The following is a 16,965-nucleotide window of genomic DNA, read 5'->3' on the forward strand; positions in this document are numbered from 1 at the left end:
GTTGAAGTACAGGATTTATGTGTATGAAGTATGGAAATTAATTACAAAAAATGAGTAGAAATCAAAAACATGGTAGAAAAAATAGAAGTGTGGGGTTTTTTCCCCTTGCCCCTTTGTTATGCTTTTACTGACTCATGCAATACATAGAGTAAGATCCAGTATGGCAGCCTCACTCAATTCCCAAACCTGATTTATCTGTGAAATGGGCCATGCTGTACAGAGATTAAGGAAAGGATCGTGAAAAATAAAAACATACAGCTGTGACTGCATAACTAAAAGCTATATAAAAACAATGTACAGTTGAATTATGCTTGCAGAAGAACCTTAATTCTGTCATTTTTTGGTACTGGAGTGTTTGACTTTCAAACACCAGAATTTTGTGTCAAAATACATACGAGTAATACATTTTCATTTAATATATTAAACATAACCTTTGTATGTTATCAAGGAAGATGTCAAGAGTGCTACACAAACAGAAACTAAGCCAATCCTGACAGTTAAAACAAATTTTTAAAAAGTGTATTCTTGGCCATGTTCACCAAATACTGTAGGAAGTACAGTGAAGAGGTAGTGAACCTCAGCCAGGCGGCAGTGAGAAGACACCTCTTGTATCTGGTCACACAAGCTTGCATGCAAGGAGAACCAAAAGTACTGGCACAAGGCTGGGACCATGTACAGCAAGGGCTGCTTTGAACCCTGAACTCCAGCTGGTCCCCCTCATCCAGCCCCCCAAGTCCGGCCTCTGCCTTGACTTGCACTAACTGACAACATCAGCATCTGTACATACCCAGTCTCCTGATGGGGCCAGTGCAACCTCAGCCATGAGTTTTTGCGGTGGAGTAAATGTCTACTCATTTTCAAACTAAAAATGGGAGTTTGATAGTTCTTATTCTGCTCCTATTCTGCTTGTGGGATCCTTAGACATCATTAGGGGGAGCTTTTAAATGCCTTGAAGAGTTTCTTCATTACATGAGCACTTGCAGCACTTTCTATTGAGGATCTTCATTCAGACCTGATTCCCACAGAGGTAAATAGGAGTTCAGTTGGAAGGAGGAAGTATAAAACTGCTAACAGATTGTTAATTTTTTGTGGGGCTTGGGGGCTTTTTTATGCTAGCTTGTTTGTTCTGAGGTCGCTGAACCTAGTTCCCTGTGTCCTTTCTTGATAAATTTGAACAAATCATTGAAGTATTACATTTTCTCAGAGATGACTCCTATTCTGTTCTCCTTTTTGTTTCACTAGTGTACTTCAGATGTGCCTCCTTCAAGACAAGAGGTTATGCTTTTCATATGCAGTGTTTGCTTAGCCACAGGCCAAAATAAATCTTACCACCCCTGAAACCTTAAAAGCCCTACTTTATGACACTCGTGAGCAAGCAAAACAACACAGTACTAATTAAATATTATTGAAGAGTAATACTGAAAAGTAGGTCTGAGGAGTGGGGTTTTTTAGGCATTCATTCACATATCCACAAAGAAGGTCATAAAGAAGTGACCACACTTCCTTTTTGTTGCAGACCTTTGTTACAAAGCCATAAATATTCCAGTTGGCTGTGAAAAGAGTTTCAGCAGAGACAGCTGTGCCCTCAAGGACAGGAAAATGCTTAGTGTGATGCCATTTTCCATAAGACACATATGGTTATAATGGTGTATAATGCAAACAGATTTGCATGGCTGTTCACTAATAATCTTTGAGCCTCCTTAGTCTCTTCAGAAATGATTGTCTCATTGTTCTGAGAACTTCTGAGTCTTTGCAGACCTGTGTAATAAGTAGAAACTGTAAAAAATGTCATGACCTCCACCCCCACAACTCAAAGAGAAAAGGATGAAGCTAGCAAGCCTCTTTTCCTCTTCTCCATTGTATCAGCAGGCAATGATGGAAAAATGGATGTACGTACACATAGAATAAAACCTGTTCTCAGAACTTTTTAAAAAAAGCCTTTCTTTTATTTTATTTGGTAGAAAGCTATAAATTATACATATAAAAATAAACTATGCCCAGCTGAACTATTATTAGGCTGTAATTTTAACCTATCAATTCCTAAAGCCATGCTGTGCAGGATCCTCTCTCATAGTTTACAAGCTCAGAGGCATCCCTCTGGTACTTACCCAAAGGTTATTTTTTATTCTCTATTTAGAACCGATTCAGACCCAGAGTGTTTTTCAAGGTTCTATACACCATTCCAAACACACACACAAAAAAAATACACAGGAGTGTAATTACAGATTTGACGTTGCAGTTATTCCCTACCAGATGAAAACATAAATAATAAAGATGACTCAGTGCAAGACACATAAATGTGACTGAGAGCCATAAAACTTAAAATGATCCATTTTGTAAGATACCTACATCTGTAAAACAGTTGAAGCTTTTGAAGGCATCTTGAACAGGAGGATAAGTTTTCTCCACCCAAACAGTTGGGTATCTTTCCATTAGACATATATTTCTAAGCCTTAGATTTTGCAGAAGATTTGATCATGTGAGGAATTTTTTCTCACATTTGCAGTTGAAAGGGAGAGGAGAATAATGTCCCAGGTGTGAATTAGACCTTTTGTAGATAATGAGTTGACCTGTACCTATTTATTAAATCAAATTTCTAGGAAATTTTCCTTTTCTCCCTATCTTTAGCAATGCCTTTGGTCTGAAAACCAGCTGATATTCAAGGAATATACTCTGAAATTTCAAGGTAAATCGTATCACTGGAACCAATAATACTTATAAAGACCAAATAAAAATTTTAACTGTATCCAAATATAAGCCTGAACCATATGGTTGGTTGGGAATCATTCTAGATGATACAGCTCTAGACTTCAGAAAAAAAAGTGGCTGAAACAAACAGCTGGAAAGGGGGCGGATTGGGTTCAGTACAATTGTACAACAGGTGCGCTAGTTCACTTAGCAATACAGAAAGCATTTTAACCAAATAAAAGTTAATATATATGCAAGTTCATTTATTTACTATGTTTTTGCCAAGCTTTTAATGAGATTGGGTCTGTCTGAAAGTATAAAACCCAGAAAGTGTAATGTTTTACCTGCAGAAAATTACTTTACACCCTCAGGAAATGAAATTCTGATCCTTTTGAAGTCTGCGTGGTTTTAAGAAACAGAGTACATAAGGATGAAATATCCCAGTCTTCAGTATGTTTTGTACTTTGGGGGTGATTTGAGAGTACATATAGGTAAGGAAGCATCTTTGCTTCATTTATTCTTCTTATAACTGTGTTTAACTTTCTGTATCATAACATATCAGTAACTCACAAAGGATCAGAGAATTACATCTGTAATTTACAGTTGGGATAAGCTCCCTTTAATCAAGAATGGTAATTAAATATCGAAAGACAACGTGATCTCTATCACACGTGTGATACTCCTTGATGGTCAGTTCAGACTACTGTGAACATAAATCAGCGAGGACAGCAATATTACAACTCAATTGCAGCTTATTACTTCATCAAAATAATCTGTTACAACTGCTAATGTTTTATGCCACAAATTGCCAGCTTTCTGGGAATGCCTTAGAAAGGAGGAGTTTTGGGTTGAGATGTTGGTTTGAGCCCATTACCAACTGCCACTTTATGTGTTATCATTTACAGTGCCAATATATCCCTATAAATATGTCATTCTTAGGAAAATATATTTTTCCTGTGGATTTTGACTGCGTGTAAGTGTTCAACCATAACACTGCTAAAAGAATCACACAGTTAAATTACACTGAGGTAGCCAAATGGGAGTCTACTCTGGAACCACAGTTTGCTTTTTACTTTAATGAAAGTGATTTATAATTGTAATTTATAATTATGCTGTGTTATAATATCCCTGAAAGGAATCCAGATAAGTAACAGCAAGCCAAAAGGGATAAAAAATATTTTTTCACCCTTGAGATGGTAAACTTTTGTATTCATGAAATCACTAAATAATGTCTCTCACAGAGGTGAAGTTTGCATTGCAGAATTACTGAGTGGGCAAAATAAGAGATCATTTGCTTTTAGAACATATATAACATAATGTGGGCATCAGAAGGTATGTGCTTATGACTATCTAGATTAATAGTTTCTAACTACCCAGAACACTACAAATGTCCATCATACTACTCTTATTCTAATAACACTAAGAGGATAAGTAAAGCAGAACACAGCCTTGCGACTGGGACATGTTAGCACAGTGCTGATGGCCTAAATGTATCCATTGGTAAATTACCTTTGAAAGGTCCCCAGCCTCCAAATAGAAGCAGATAACAAACACGTTCCATGTAACCCAAAGGACCAGCCAGACAGCATACTGTAGGGAGGAAGAGAGGAACAGTGCATTAATAATTTCACAATCATCTGAGTTAAACTTAGCTCATTAGACCATTAATTCCAAGACAAAAACAGACTACAAATGTGGTGCATATAAAAAAAGAATCTTAAATACAAAAAGGAAACCAAGAATAAATTCTTCCCTTCCACAGACACCATCTAGAGTGACCTAGTGAGTATTCAGTCACAACAGAAAATCTAGCTGTGGAAACAGTTAATAGATCTGACATTTGAATTTGAGACTAGTCGGTATCTCTTACTATTGTTCAAATTTGTAATAGTGCAATATCAAGAGAGGCATGTAGCATCACTCAAAACATGAAAAGGGCTGAGCTGTTGATTCAAATAGTTATCAAAACAGCAGTGTCTAATTGAAGTAGGCACTGGATTCTGCAAAAGTTTGTATTTAGTCTCAAGAAACTAGACCTATACTTATAACCTCAAGAAAGCAAAACCCCCAGAATTTTGTAGTATTCCCACCCAACATGGAGGGATTTGGCTGTGACAGATGCCTCTGTCAATATATTTTGTGACATTCCAAAGCATGGTTCATAATTATTCAACACCTGCAGGGGTAGACTGTATTTGAAATTGTCAATTTCTTTGAGGTTTTGGTTGGTTTTGTTTTATTTTGCAATGTATAGGACAATTGTTCATGCTTAAACAATATCTATTCATTGGCAGTTGCCAAATTTCTTATTCACATATCTGATGTGAGTAGTGGAGTACGTGTTTTCTCTCCTTCTGTCCTCTACTTTTCTTCTTTTTTTATATTCATAAGACTTTATGTGCTAGGACTGGAAACTACATTTCCCTGCTGTAATGCTGGAGGACCTTGTATAATAAAGTTTGACCTGCTGTTGCTACTCCTATCTAATGTTTGCGCTTCAGAACTTCCCCTGACAAATTATTCTATCATCTAATAAACCTTAGGATCTACAACTGTTTTTCTAATGGCTATTGTAGCTATCCTCTAGTTGTTCACAATTCAATTCTGCATGTTTGCTAATTTCATTCCACAGACCCATGGCACTGCATTTGTGTGAAATACGACAGAGACGCGACACTATTCCCTACCTGTTATGGCTGAGGGCTGTTTCCTCCTTTTATATCACCAAACCATTTCTCTCAAGTATTTACAGACTTACTCTTCTTGTTTTGTTTTCTCCAAACTACTGATTAATTTTTTTAAACTTCTTTTTTCCAAATCAGGAAACTGTTTCCTGCACAATTTTGGATTATATCACAGAATCATAGAATCATAGGGGTTGGAAGGGACCTCGAGAGCTCATCAGGTCCAACCCCCCTGCCAAAGCAGCTCCCCAGCTCATATTGCACAGGGCGGCGTCCAGACGGGGCTGGAATCTCTCCAGAGATGGAGACTCCACACCCCCTGGGCAGCCTGTCCCAGGGCTCCCTCACCCTCACTGGGAAAAAGTTCTTCCCCATGTTGGTGTGGAACTCCCTGTGCTCCAACTTGCAGCCATTGCCCCTTGTCCTGTCCCCACAGACACTGAAAAGGGGCTGGCCATTCCCCCCTGCATTCCATGCTTAAGATACTTATAGACATTAATTAGATCCCCCCTTAGTCTTCTCTTCTCAAGACTGAACAGTCCCAGCTCACTCAGCCTTTCCTCATAGGGGAGATGCTCCAGGCCCTTAATCATCTTCGTGTCCCTTCTTCGGACTCTCTCCAGGAGATCCCTGTCCTTTTTATCCCAGGGAGCCCAGAACTGGACACAACACTCCAGGTGGGGCCTGACCAGGGCAGAGTAGAGGGGGAGGATCACCTCCTTCGACAGCTGGCCACACTCCTCCTGATGCACCCCAGGATCCCAAATAGCACTTTCTGAATAAGCAGATGATATTTTAGACTATACGCTATCTTTCCCTTACAAAATACATATGACAAGACATTGTTTGTTATGAATGACAACCTTGTTCTCTAAATTCAGTACCAATCTATGTAGGATTCTTCTTGCATTTATCTTGGAAGTGCTGTTTTGCATCAGATTGTCTATCATTCAGCACACCATTATCTACTGAAGCTTGTAGATCCTGTGAAAATAATACAATTCTGTCCTTTTTCAGGAAATCTAAAGTGGGACTGTACCCAACATGAGTAAAATTTAGGCCTGTTCCTATTTCTGATTTTGATAGATACCAAATAACTGCCAACCAGCCTGGTGATTAGGTAGACCATATACAGGTTTTAAAGAATTTTGACAAATATTGTTTTGATCAAATGGAAGCTAGAAAAATGTAAAAGGTTTGAATTGCTTTCCATACAAATAACGTTAGGTCATTTAAAGCATACTGATTACATATACTTTATAGGACAACTCTTTCTGTGCCATAGATCTGATCACAGATGATTTATTTAGGTCAGGAGGGACCTTCTGGAGGTCACTTGGTCCAATCTCCGCTCAGAGCACAACCAGCATAGATCAAATTGTGATTTATCCAGTTGAGGTCTGACTATCTCCAGGTCCTCCCTAATGCACACCTACTAGCTGATCATAAAACTTTGGAAGAGAGGAACTTAATTCAGATGCATGGACTTAACACACCTTTTTTTTTTGTTTTCTCAAACCTACCTCTGAGACAGTAAGTATATTGAGCATTTCATTTTCCTGTAGCTTGCTCATGGTACACCTGACTTCACCCGTACCAGAACAACGATTTAGCCCTAATTTAGATTCAATAACCTTAATTAGGCATTTTTTCTCATTCACAGCATTTTAACTTGCTGGTTTTTGCCAACTGTTGTAATAGTTTCATGTTATATACAAGTATACATTTAGTCTGATGGAGTTAATACAAGTATTCCTTCTGACAAACGCAGATAATTGGATTTCTTATAGAGAAAATTCTAAATACTAAACTCAGATTGGTTTCCCAATGAAATAAGATTTAAGCCTCCATGTGTGGTGTCTGTTCCCTTGAAATAACTTCTGTGTTCCTGAACATTTTAAGCGAACGGGTCAAAAGGCGAGAATATTCGAAGACACATTGTCACAGAAGTTTCAGGAAAATAGGCCTACAAACGGCAAAAAGGAACCCTATAATGTCACCATACACAGAAAGACTTACAAGATCATCTTTTATTAAACACAAAGGGGAAAAAATGTGGGAGAGAGCCACTGGAAACTAGGTTTCATATAGATTGGCTGTTCACGGCACAACTTGTCACATGGCGTGTAAGCAACAGCTGATTAAAAAGCTCCCTGTGCACATCCTGCAGAACACTCAAAGGCACTTTGGAGCTGCTTGTCCCAGCAGAGAGCCTTATGCTTACATGAAAAAGTGAAACTTCTCTTTTTCACTGTCTAGTCTATCGCTAAAAAAAAAGCCAAATTTATCTGACTTTCAGATAAACTCTTTTTAACAAGCATCTGCTGGTACTGGACTGCAGATAAGGTTTAAAAATGTCTTTTAAAAGTATGTTTTAAACTGCTTCCTTTTGAAATGTTGTATTAAGTGTTTGCTGCCTGAATTCTGTGGATAAACAGTGAGTTTAATTATCTTGAAATACAAGGATGCTTCTGCTTCCCACTGCTTCTTATTTCAGATGCTTCAGATCTAGCACATCTCTTATCTCTGGATCACATGCGGTCATAAATGCTTCTTGTTGTCTATGTGCTTCAGCAAACTGTTGTGGAAATTCAGCTCTGAAGGTCTGTAACAATGAACAAATCCCTCTGGTACTCTCTGTTATATGTATCTAATTAGAAACACATTTTATAAGAGTTCTTCAAAGGGCTATAACCGTATTTTTTTTTCCTCATGTGTGGGAGTTCAAGACAGCTGCATTATCTGACAGAAGCCACCACAATCCTACAGCAGTCACATATCAACAAGAGAGGAACCATGATGAACACCCACTTGACCAAGAAAGAGATACTGACAGGAGGCATAGCAATGACAGACAGTTTAGTATTTTTATGGAAAGCCACACTGGAAAGAGGCATCACTGGAAGGTTGAGACTGAAGATTTAAATACTTGCTAATTTGCAAAGTTGTAGCCAAAGAGAAAAAGTTATTCTTTCTTTTGGGAAAATAAATTATATAAATACAGCTCCTATCTAGTAGAATACACTTACCATTCTTCAAGTAAACATGAATTTTTAATGCTCTACAAAGAATTATGAGAATTACCTGTTTTATGACTTAATAATATTTGGTAGGTAAAGGTTTGAAAATTTTCTGTGAATCATCACAAATTAATATAAGATGTCTTTTTTCTCTGGGAATGGTAAACTCAAATACTAAAATACCTTGAACAGTACTAAGAATCCATACATCCCTCTTCACACTTCTCTTAAAGGTAGCTAAGTCGCATTATCTCCATTCTACTAACAGGAAAATTGAAGGTCAAAGAAACTAAATGACCAGACTTGATTCCACAGCCCAATAATAAAATGATCAGAAGGCTACAAGAACAAAACTTCCAGGTATCCCACTACTGTCTCTGATTTAAACCTGTTCACCAAAGTTCACATCTAATACTCTTGTAACTTTACCTGCAGGAAGTACCTCTCAAGTATAAACGGTGAACTGACAGCTGTAAGCATCTTAAATTAAGGTGTGGGGTGTTTGGTTTGGTTTTGTTTTGTTTTTCCCCTAGAACTTTACATGGTATTTTTCTTTCTCCAAAATTCTTTTTGGATATATGAGTCAATTACAATTTGACTGAAGGATACAAGGGCTCCAGACCTACATGATATAACCGTGTGCAACACAAAACAATTGAATTGTGATTAGCTATTTGCTACTTCTTTTCTTCTTAGAAATGCACACAATGTTAGTTTTTCCTATTCTTCCAAATCTGAAAATCTTATACCCAAGACCCTTCCATGGAACATTCAAGAAATAGAAACTAAATACATTTCTAAAATTATAATTACTATACTACTTACATTAAAAGTGTGATTCCTTATGCTACTTGGGCAACAGTACTTGAGGTGTTCAAAGATTACCTTGAGACCAGCATGTCTGGAAAAAAGCACTACTTTCCAATAGCACTGTAACAACCATCGACAATTGTCTTTGTTTCTAAAGTTTCATTTGCCTGATTTCTTCTATGAAGATTCTTCATCTAGAAATACAATTTTCAAACTTACTTTTTCCCCATAAAATATGATAACAAGTGGAATTCTAAATACTTTGCATCAACAAACTATCTAAAGTCCATTTGAATCGGCAAAAGCAGTCATGAGCCACTCGGTAGGCACCTTTCTCTTTATCTACACTGAGCATTGTGCTTTTTCCTTCCCATTCTCATTGCTGAGACTTTCTCCTGAGAGCTAACAAGGGTATGGGCAGCACAGAGTGGTGGAGAGTCCAGGTCTAGAAGCCAACAGAAGCCACACCTCAGTGGGAAGCCTCCAGTGCAGAGTAGGATCAGAAACCACAGCCTGACTCCAAAGAGGAATCAGGAGCCAATTTCATGCCCAGGAGAGATTCATCTATTGAATGTGTGAGGACCAGCTGTTTTGAGCAGAACTGCTGCTCTCAGCCACATAATATGAAGAGCAACCGTGCACTGCTTTTAATGAACCAGATGAAAGTCTTCTCTGCCCAGCAGTTACCTACTGGCCTCAATGGGAGAGAGCTCAGGGCCAAAACCAGTAGCCTTGACAACAAATAATAATGTTTCTGGCAGAAGAGAGCTTTGTACAAGCAGTTCAAAAAATGTTCATTCACTTGCTTGAATGTATGGGGAAACTCTTGCAGAATGACATAATCCTCTGGATTTTTTTTTTGTTCTTTGTTGGTTGTCACAACATGCAACTTGCAGTAGTTTGGCTTGGCTGAATTCTTCAGATCATTAGGATTTAGACCTTTTCTTGCTGTTTTTTTGTTATTTTTAATAAATCATGGCTATAGTGTCAGACCACTGTCCATCTCTGTGAGTTTCTAAGTGAAAGTGAATTGATTTTGTATGAGCCATGTTTGAGTTGGACTTTTCCATCTCAAATTGCAATGACAGTCTAGTTTGGCTGCTTGTGTTTACCAGGGAAGTTTTTATCCCTTTTGTATGGTGAGCCCTTGGCTTTTCAGCCTTTCACCAGTCACAATTATATATATATTTTCTCCTTTCCATTGCTGCCTCTGATAAAAAAAAACCCAAACAAACCAACAACCCTCTGATATTTTATTTCCTTTACATTAAACTTCAATAATTAGTGTACTCTGACAAAACTAACTGAAAGCTGCTGAACTGTCAAGTGAATCAGAACTGGTCATTGCTAAACAGAAAATTACTGCTGGATTGGTTTTTTACTCCTGAGCAATCACTGCTGGCAGATATAGAGCAAGCACTGCTTAAAATTTCTTCCCAGAGGTTTCTATACACCCAGTGGCTATGTATAAATTTGAAGCTACTTGGGTTCACTTACAAGCCCGGATTTTACATAGGAGTGTGTATTAACTTTGCTTTCCCCTTGATTTGTGTGGGAAGGATTCATAAGAAGAAAACTGAGGCACATTCTGTTCAAATCACAATTACGATGCGCAGCCACTCCTCAGTCTACTCATAGCCAGTGTTCTATAGATTGGGTGGGACTCTTCGGGCTCCTTTTTTATTCTGGCCACTTCTGTTTAGTTTTGGTTTTCTTCTGTGTCAGAATTCTGCTGATTCCAGAACACACAGCAGAGATTTAAGTGTTTTGGGTTTTTTTGCTGAAGACATAGCTCCAACTCCTTCTACGTAAGAGAAGCTGTATTTCTACAGAGCATGTTATTGCCTGAGTGGCATCCATCTGCCCACACTCAGAAGTCTGCAATGCAGATGTCCTCCTCTAAGCAGCGTCTAGATTCTCATTACAGTCATTTTGGAGGAAAAGGGACTTCCAGGGCTCAGTTAATTTCTCAGTGTCTGGCACAGATCACTCCACCCTTGCTGTTTGGAAAGCTAAAGTCCTCTAAGATAATGTCATAGTGCCCAGTAAAAATCTTGTACCGGTGACATCAAAAGAGACACAGCAAAACTGCACTATGCAGACATGCACTCACTTCTTTCCACATAAACAGAAAGAACACAGCAATTTAAATGCCACCAGTGTAAACTATCTCCAAAGAACTGCTGAAGAAACATCTTCTGAGAACTATCATCACTTGTATCCTACACTCACTGATGGTCCATTAATGCTTAAGCTTGTATCGTTCATTTGTTCATTTTCTGTTCCTTGGATTCACAGCTGTTTAGGCTTTAGTGGAAAAGACAGGGAGAAACGTGAACATGGCAGCTGCTTTAGGGTACCGCATCACTTCCATGTGTTTCTCAGTTTCTATTTCAATGTCCAGCAGCACTGTCTTAAGACATTAGCCTAAGCACTGAGCAAACTGTCAAACTGCCATTTTAAGAACCCACGGAGAGCTCAGAAGACCTACCAGCCCATTCATACAGCCTTCATAATGATACACAACATTTCCTTTGTGTAGTCACTCTGTTCTTAGCAAATAATGATTCCTTGTCATAGGATGCTCTAAGGGTGAAAGGCACACAGGAATGAATAACTTACATTTTAGCACTGTTCAGTCAATCTGCTATGCTACATTAGGGTGGTAGATTATTCTAGATCCAAAATGAAAGCATTCAGCAAGAAAGGATTATTTTTAGAATAGTTTTCTTTAAAAAAAACCAGTATTTCCACCATTCTTACAAATTTCTTCTTTTCATCTCAAATAATTTTCTGCTTTATCTTTTTAAGCTTTCTCCTGCATCCATATGTTAAAGTTCATGATCTTTTTAATAAAAGTGCATTTTATGTACTGAAGAAAAGGTAAGGCAGAAATTTTAACAGGACGTATTTGTTTTATCTTTTTGACTAGCAGTAGAGATTTAATTGGTTTGGCTTCACTCATCATTCAGTTCCTATATTTCTTTTGATCACATCTTTGTTGTGAAACATTTATCAGCAGGAAGCAACTTCAAATATCTGAATACTCAATTTACTGCAACATAGTGCATATCCACCCAGCTGCAGACACATACATATATATGCATGTATTCACAGATGGATTGATATTTTTCCTCTTATGTTACTTTCCTAGTTTTTTTTAGTATTCTTTTATTTGTGCCAGAGATTATAATGTCTCTCAAAATACAAATGATTAATTAAATGTAAGTAACAGGAAAATTATATATAATTCTCACTTAAGTAGAGCTCAAAATACTTTCCTTCTATTGGAATTCTAGTAATATCTCTATTTTTCCAGGCATAGCTTGAACTGATCAGGCAGTAGGGAACCTTAAATAATACTGGTTTAATCCTTTTCTTCCCCTCTGCTTCAATTCCAACATGAATCTACCAAGATCTACCTCAAGAGCTACTGGCACTAGAAATCAAAGTTGTACAAGATCAAAAGAATTTGAAATCGTGGCTTTGAATGGCTATTTATTTTTTGAGCAGTTCTTATCAGCTGTTAAATTCGTATTGCAGTTGGCATAGAAAAAAAAAAAGGAATCAAAATGATGTGATTTTGGAGGTCATTTGGTCCTTCAATGCAAGGTCTAGAAATATTTTGAAAGAATTTTTCCAGACCCTGCCTTCTAGACTATTCTTAAGACACTAAGCATTTCAAGCCCTGGATTTTCCCCAACTTTGTACATAGCAATCAGTGTAGAAATCTCATTCAGAAGAAACCAAGCTGTCTCCTATGGACATTTTTTATTATTAAATCGTAGGGGAAAACTGCAGGAATTGTTGCTGTAAAATTTCTCTGCAACTTGTAGCACCATAGAACCTTTTTTCAATGAATTATCAATGAAAAAGAAACATGAAGAAGAGCACTGGCTACTATAAACTGCTGCTGCTGTATCCAAGGCTTCACCTGAGTGTGACTCTTATAATAGAATGAACCTGCTGTGAAAAAACACCACACATTTAGAACAAAAGCAATAGCTAGAATAATGGCTTTCTACGTACCAGTCTGCCTCAATTTTTAAGAAATACTTGGAAAAATGCTCAAGAATAGGTTGTGTAATTGCTTTTCTGCAGAATATGTGAATAGCTCCTTAGCAAGAAGTGGTGTTGCTCCCTCCCTGCCATTGACCAGTCTGGGGATGACCACCCAAACAAGAGTCTCTGCTGATGGCACCAGTACTTGAGAGTGGTCCAACAAGACTCACTGACTGCTTAACCTCTCAGTTGGGTAGCACAGTTTGTCCATGTGGACTCTGTGCCTGCTTGCACCAGTCTCACCGACTCACTACCCTAGCTCCTTTTCAATCTCAGGCAAACCCTCAGGGGAATATATGTATTCAGCTGAGTGACCTGGGTGGGAACATTATGTCTCCCTCCTGCTTGAATTGGACAATGTTAAATGTTTTTTTTCCAGATAAAATAAATGTAAGAAGTATATTCTTGCTGTGATCTAGCAAGAAGGGCTACCATAATTTGGGAAACCATAATTTGCTTCAGGTGTCAGCATGCCAGTGGAGTTATACGTGTATTGACTGTTTCCTTGGTGTCTCTGGACTTTCAGAAACACCCAAAAAGGAAAATGGAGATTATCATTTAGCCATTGAACAATTTATTTTAATGGAGTTTTTAGCAGCTGTGCCCATTTGAATTCCCTATTAAAAAAACAAATCAGGACACTCGGAATTCTTTCAGTGTTTTAACTGAATGCAAAAAATAAAACCAATAGATACTGTTGCTAGGAACAGAACTCTACTGACATTTATCTAGATTCTTTTATTGATGCCTCAGAATTTGAGTGCCAACTGCAACTATTTATAAAGGGAATCTATCTCCCTCAGTGAATACATCAAAGCTCTTGCTAAAACTAAGCAATTTACAATAAGATCTTCTGATAAATTGAGAGGTTTGCATTCAGCTTCCCAGGTATTGTTTTCTCCCTTCTATTTTCTCCAACTTAGTGCCTTAACAGTCAAAGCCATGAGGAGCCCAGTCATTGAGTTTGGTCACCGGTATTCATATTCCAAAGAAGATTTAATTGAAGTTAAAGCTGTATTTGTCATAGGAGAAATAAGTGAGGACCATCAGGTGCTTTCTTACCTCTTTCTGAACTGTTTCCTAAAGCACAAGTTTTCAAAACTTCCTAAGATCACTTGAAAATTTTGGGGGAAAAATGGGATGTGGCTAAGATACTAGGAGAGTTTGTGTTTCAGGGCTGGGGAGCAGAGCACAGAGACTTTTAAAGTCACTGTTTGGCAGCTCTCTTTTGGGAGGTGGGTGGCTGTTCTGAAAGTACCAGTCCACTGCAAAGGTCACTTACCATTCTTTGGAGATAACAAACACACCTAAGCTGGATCAGCAGAGTGTTCCCCTCCAAAGGCAACCCAACTGGCACAGATATTTAGAGCCAAGTGTATTATGGAACCACTCTGAATTTGTTTGGGAAGCTAAGGCAGCTGGAGTGGATGAAGGCAATTCCTAGAGGCACAGAAACTAAATTCATGAATCTGTATGGTGAGCACAGGGTTAAACACAACATCCTTGTGTAGGGGGTTCATACCTGTGAGATTGTCATGGTGCCCACAAGAGTGTGACTGACTCACTGAGTGATGTTAATGAGCCACAGGGAAGGGAGAGAGTAGGACAAAGAACAGACTTCTTCTTCCTTTATTACCTTCTGGTACATCTGATTGGCAAAACTGCCTGATTTGGCAAGATCAGTATGTTTTAATACAGTGTGGCTTTTTTTCAGTCTTTTTCAATCTTGAATGCATTTAATGAGATGAAAAAGAAATCTGAAGCTATAACAATAAAATAAAAGTAGATACTCAAACATCTCTCTTTCTAAAAGACCATAAAATGCAAAATGGACTTAATTTTCTAATTTCTTCAGGGAAATTTAAGACTATGTGTGTCTACAAACCATTCATTTCACATTGAACCCAGGCTGCATATATTCAGAGGAAGTACTGTTTGAAAAATATGTTCCTTATTTGTCAATCAATCAAAATTTGACTTTACTGAAATCACTAGAAGACATTACACCTTGTTTGTTTATTGGATGAATTATGGCCTTCACCCTGAAGGTTTATACCTGGCTTGCACATATTTGGCTCTCTCTTTGTTTACTCAGGAAACAAAGAAACCCCTTCTTTTAGCATATTCTAGGGAAACTGTTTTTTCCTTCACTTTTAAATTGCATTAAAAAAAATTTAGCTGAAAATATTGCATGCAATAGGCTCTTCCAGTTCTGAGAATAGATGATGCAATCAGGTAATTCTGTGGTCCAACCCTCTTAATATACATAGACTGGATGAATTCTATTTCCTTAAATATGAATCAATCAAAGAACAGCATAATATTCCTTATTCATGGCTCTGAGTCTCTTTCATATATGACATCATAACCTCCAAATCCTTCTCTTTTTTTTTTTTTGGTAAAATTTGGATTATTGCATTCTCTGATTGTATTTGATTTTCTTTCTCTGAAAGTACCTGTTGCTTCTCTCCACTCCATATCTTGAACACCCTAAATCATGTTTTTGCTCTCCTTCCTATGAAACTCCAGTTTGCATCTCAGTTTCGGGGGGAACATGTGCCTTTTTGGATGTGGAAAGCTTATATTTATTCTTTCCTTAACTGTTCGCCTTCTTGTCTCAAGTACCTTCTAGATCAAGCATTCTCCAAAAGTTCTTTGTAATTTAAAAATAAAACAGGATTTTCAAAGACCATCCAGGAGTAAGGCTGGCATCTCTGTAACTACAGATGCAAAAAAACTCAGGACATTTAATCGTTAAGACATCACTGACTGGGAAGCCTGCCACCAACATCCACACTTGATGCACATACATTGTCTTTTGGCTCTCTACAGTTATGCCCATCTGCTTCAATGGCATGGTGCCTGCTTATCAGCTAGTTGGACAGTTTCAGTATGCAGAGGTGCCAAATAAAGGTTTCACATGGGTAGCCTGAATATCCTGAAAGTGACGTTTCTTTTTGTAGGAAGAAATGCTAGTGCTGAGATGCTAATAGACTGTGTCTTTGTGCATTTTTTTGCACTCACTGAAGATGGGTTTTGCCAAAACCATTTTTACATCTCTTTTACAAAGAAAGATATGGTCCTGGTAGTCAAAGGGAAAGCAAGCAGTATCTACAGATAAGGCAGTGATGAACAAAGCCATCATGAGATGAATCACAATCACAAATAAAGGACAAAAAGTCCATTTTAAAATAAAATTCAGAGAGTATTGCAGATGAGGAGTATAGTTTAGGAATTGTGCACCATATGCCACTACTTCAAAGGACAAAAACCCATGCTAAAATCCAACCTCACTTCATTTTAAGCATTTTGAAACAAGGAATGCTTTGCAAATACATGAACTGGAGAGGGATTCAAACATCATTACATGTCAACATACAGCTGAGATGTTCTAAACAATCTTGCTTTGTCCTACAGAGATCATACACCATTCACACAGAAATTTAACACACTTTTTTTTCCCCACTTTGTACCAGTAGTTTATTCAACTTTTTTATTAAGAAATATATTGTTTTAAAAATATTTTTTCCTCATTGCATCAGTCAGGGTCACAGACTTTCATGGAGACCATAACTGCATCAGAACTAACTACAAGAGAATTAAACTGCATCTATATATAAAGGTAAAAGAAGAAGTTGCAGATGTTTGGGATGTGAGCCTTTGATCACAGAACAGTCCCTAGTAAAAACGCCACACGATTT

General features: G+C 37.8%; 1 protein-coding gene across 2 annotated transcripts in view; it reads right to left on the bottom strand.

The window, feature by feature from the left end:
- NKAIN2 (sodium/potassium transporting ATPase interacting 2) overlaps positions 1-16,965 on the bottom strand; it is a gene marked incomplete at both ends in the record, with an annotated part of 533,835 nt that overhangs the window by 241,133 nt on the left and 275,737 nt on the right. For both annotated transcript variants that reach the window (XM_084262084.1, XM_084262083.1), the window contains one exon: positions 4,198-4,278. In XM_084262084.1, the coding sequence (XP_084118210.1) occupies positions 4,198-4,278 (81 nt within the window). The remainder of the gene's footprint in view (positions 1-4,197; positions 4,279-16,965) is intronic.

The sequence above is a fragment of the Gallinula chloropus genome, assembly GCF_964237585.1.
Source record: "Gallinula chloropus genome assembly, chromosome: 3".
In the NCBI taxonomy this organism is placed as follows: domain Eukaryota; kingdom Metazoa; phylum Chordata; class Aves; order Gruiformes; family Rallidae; genus Gallinula; species Gallinula chloropus.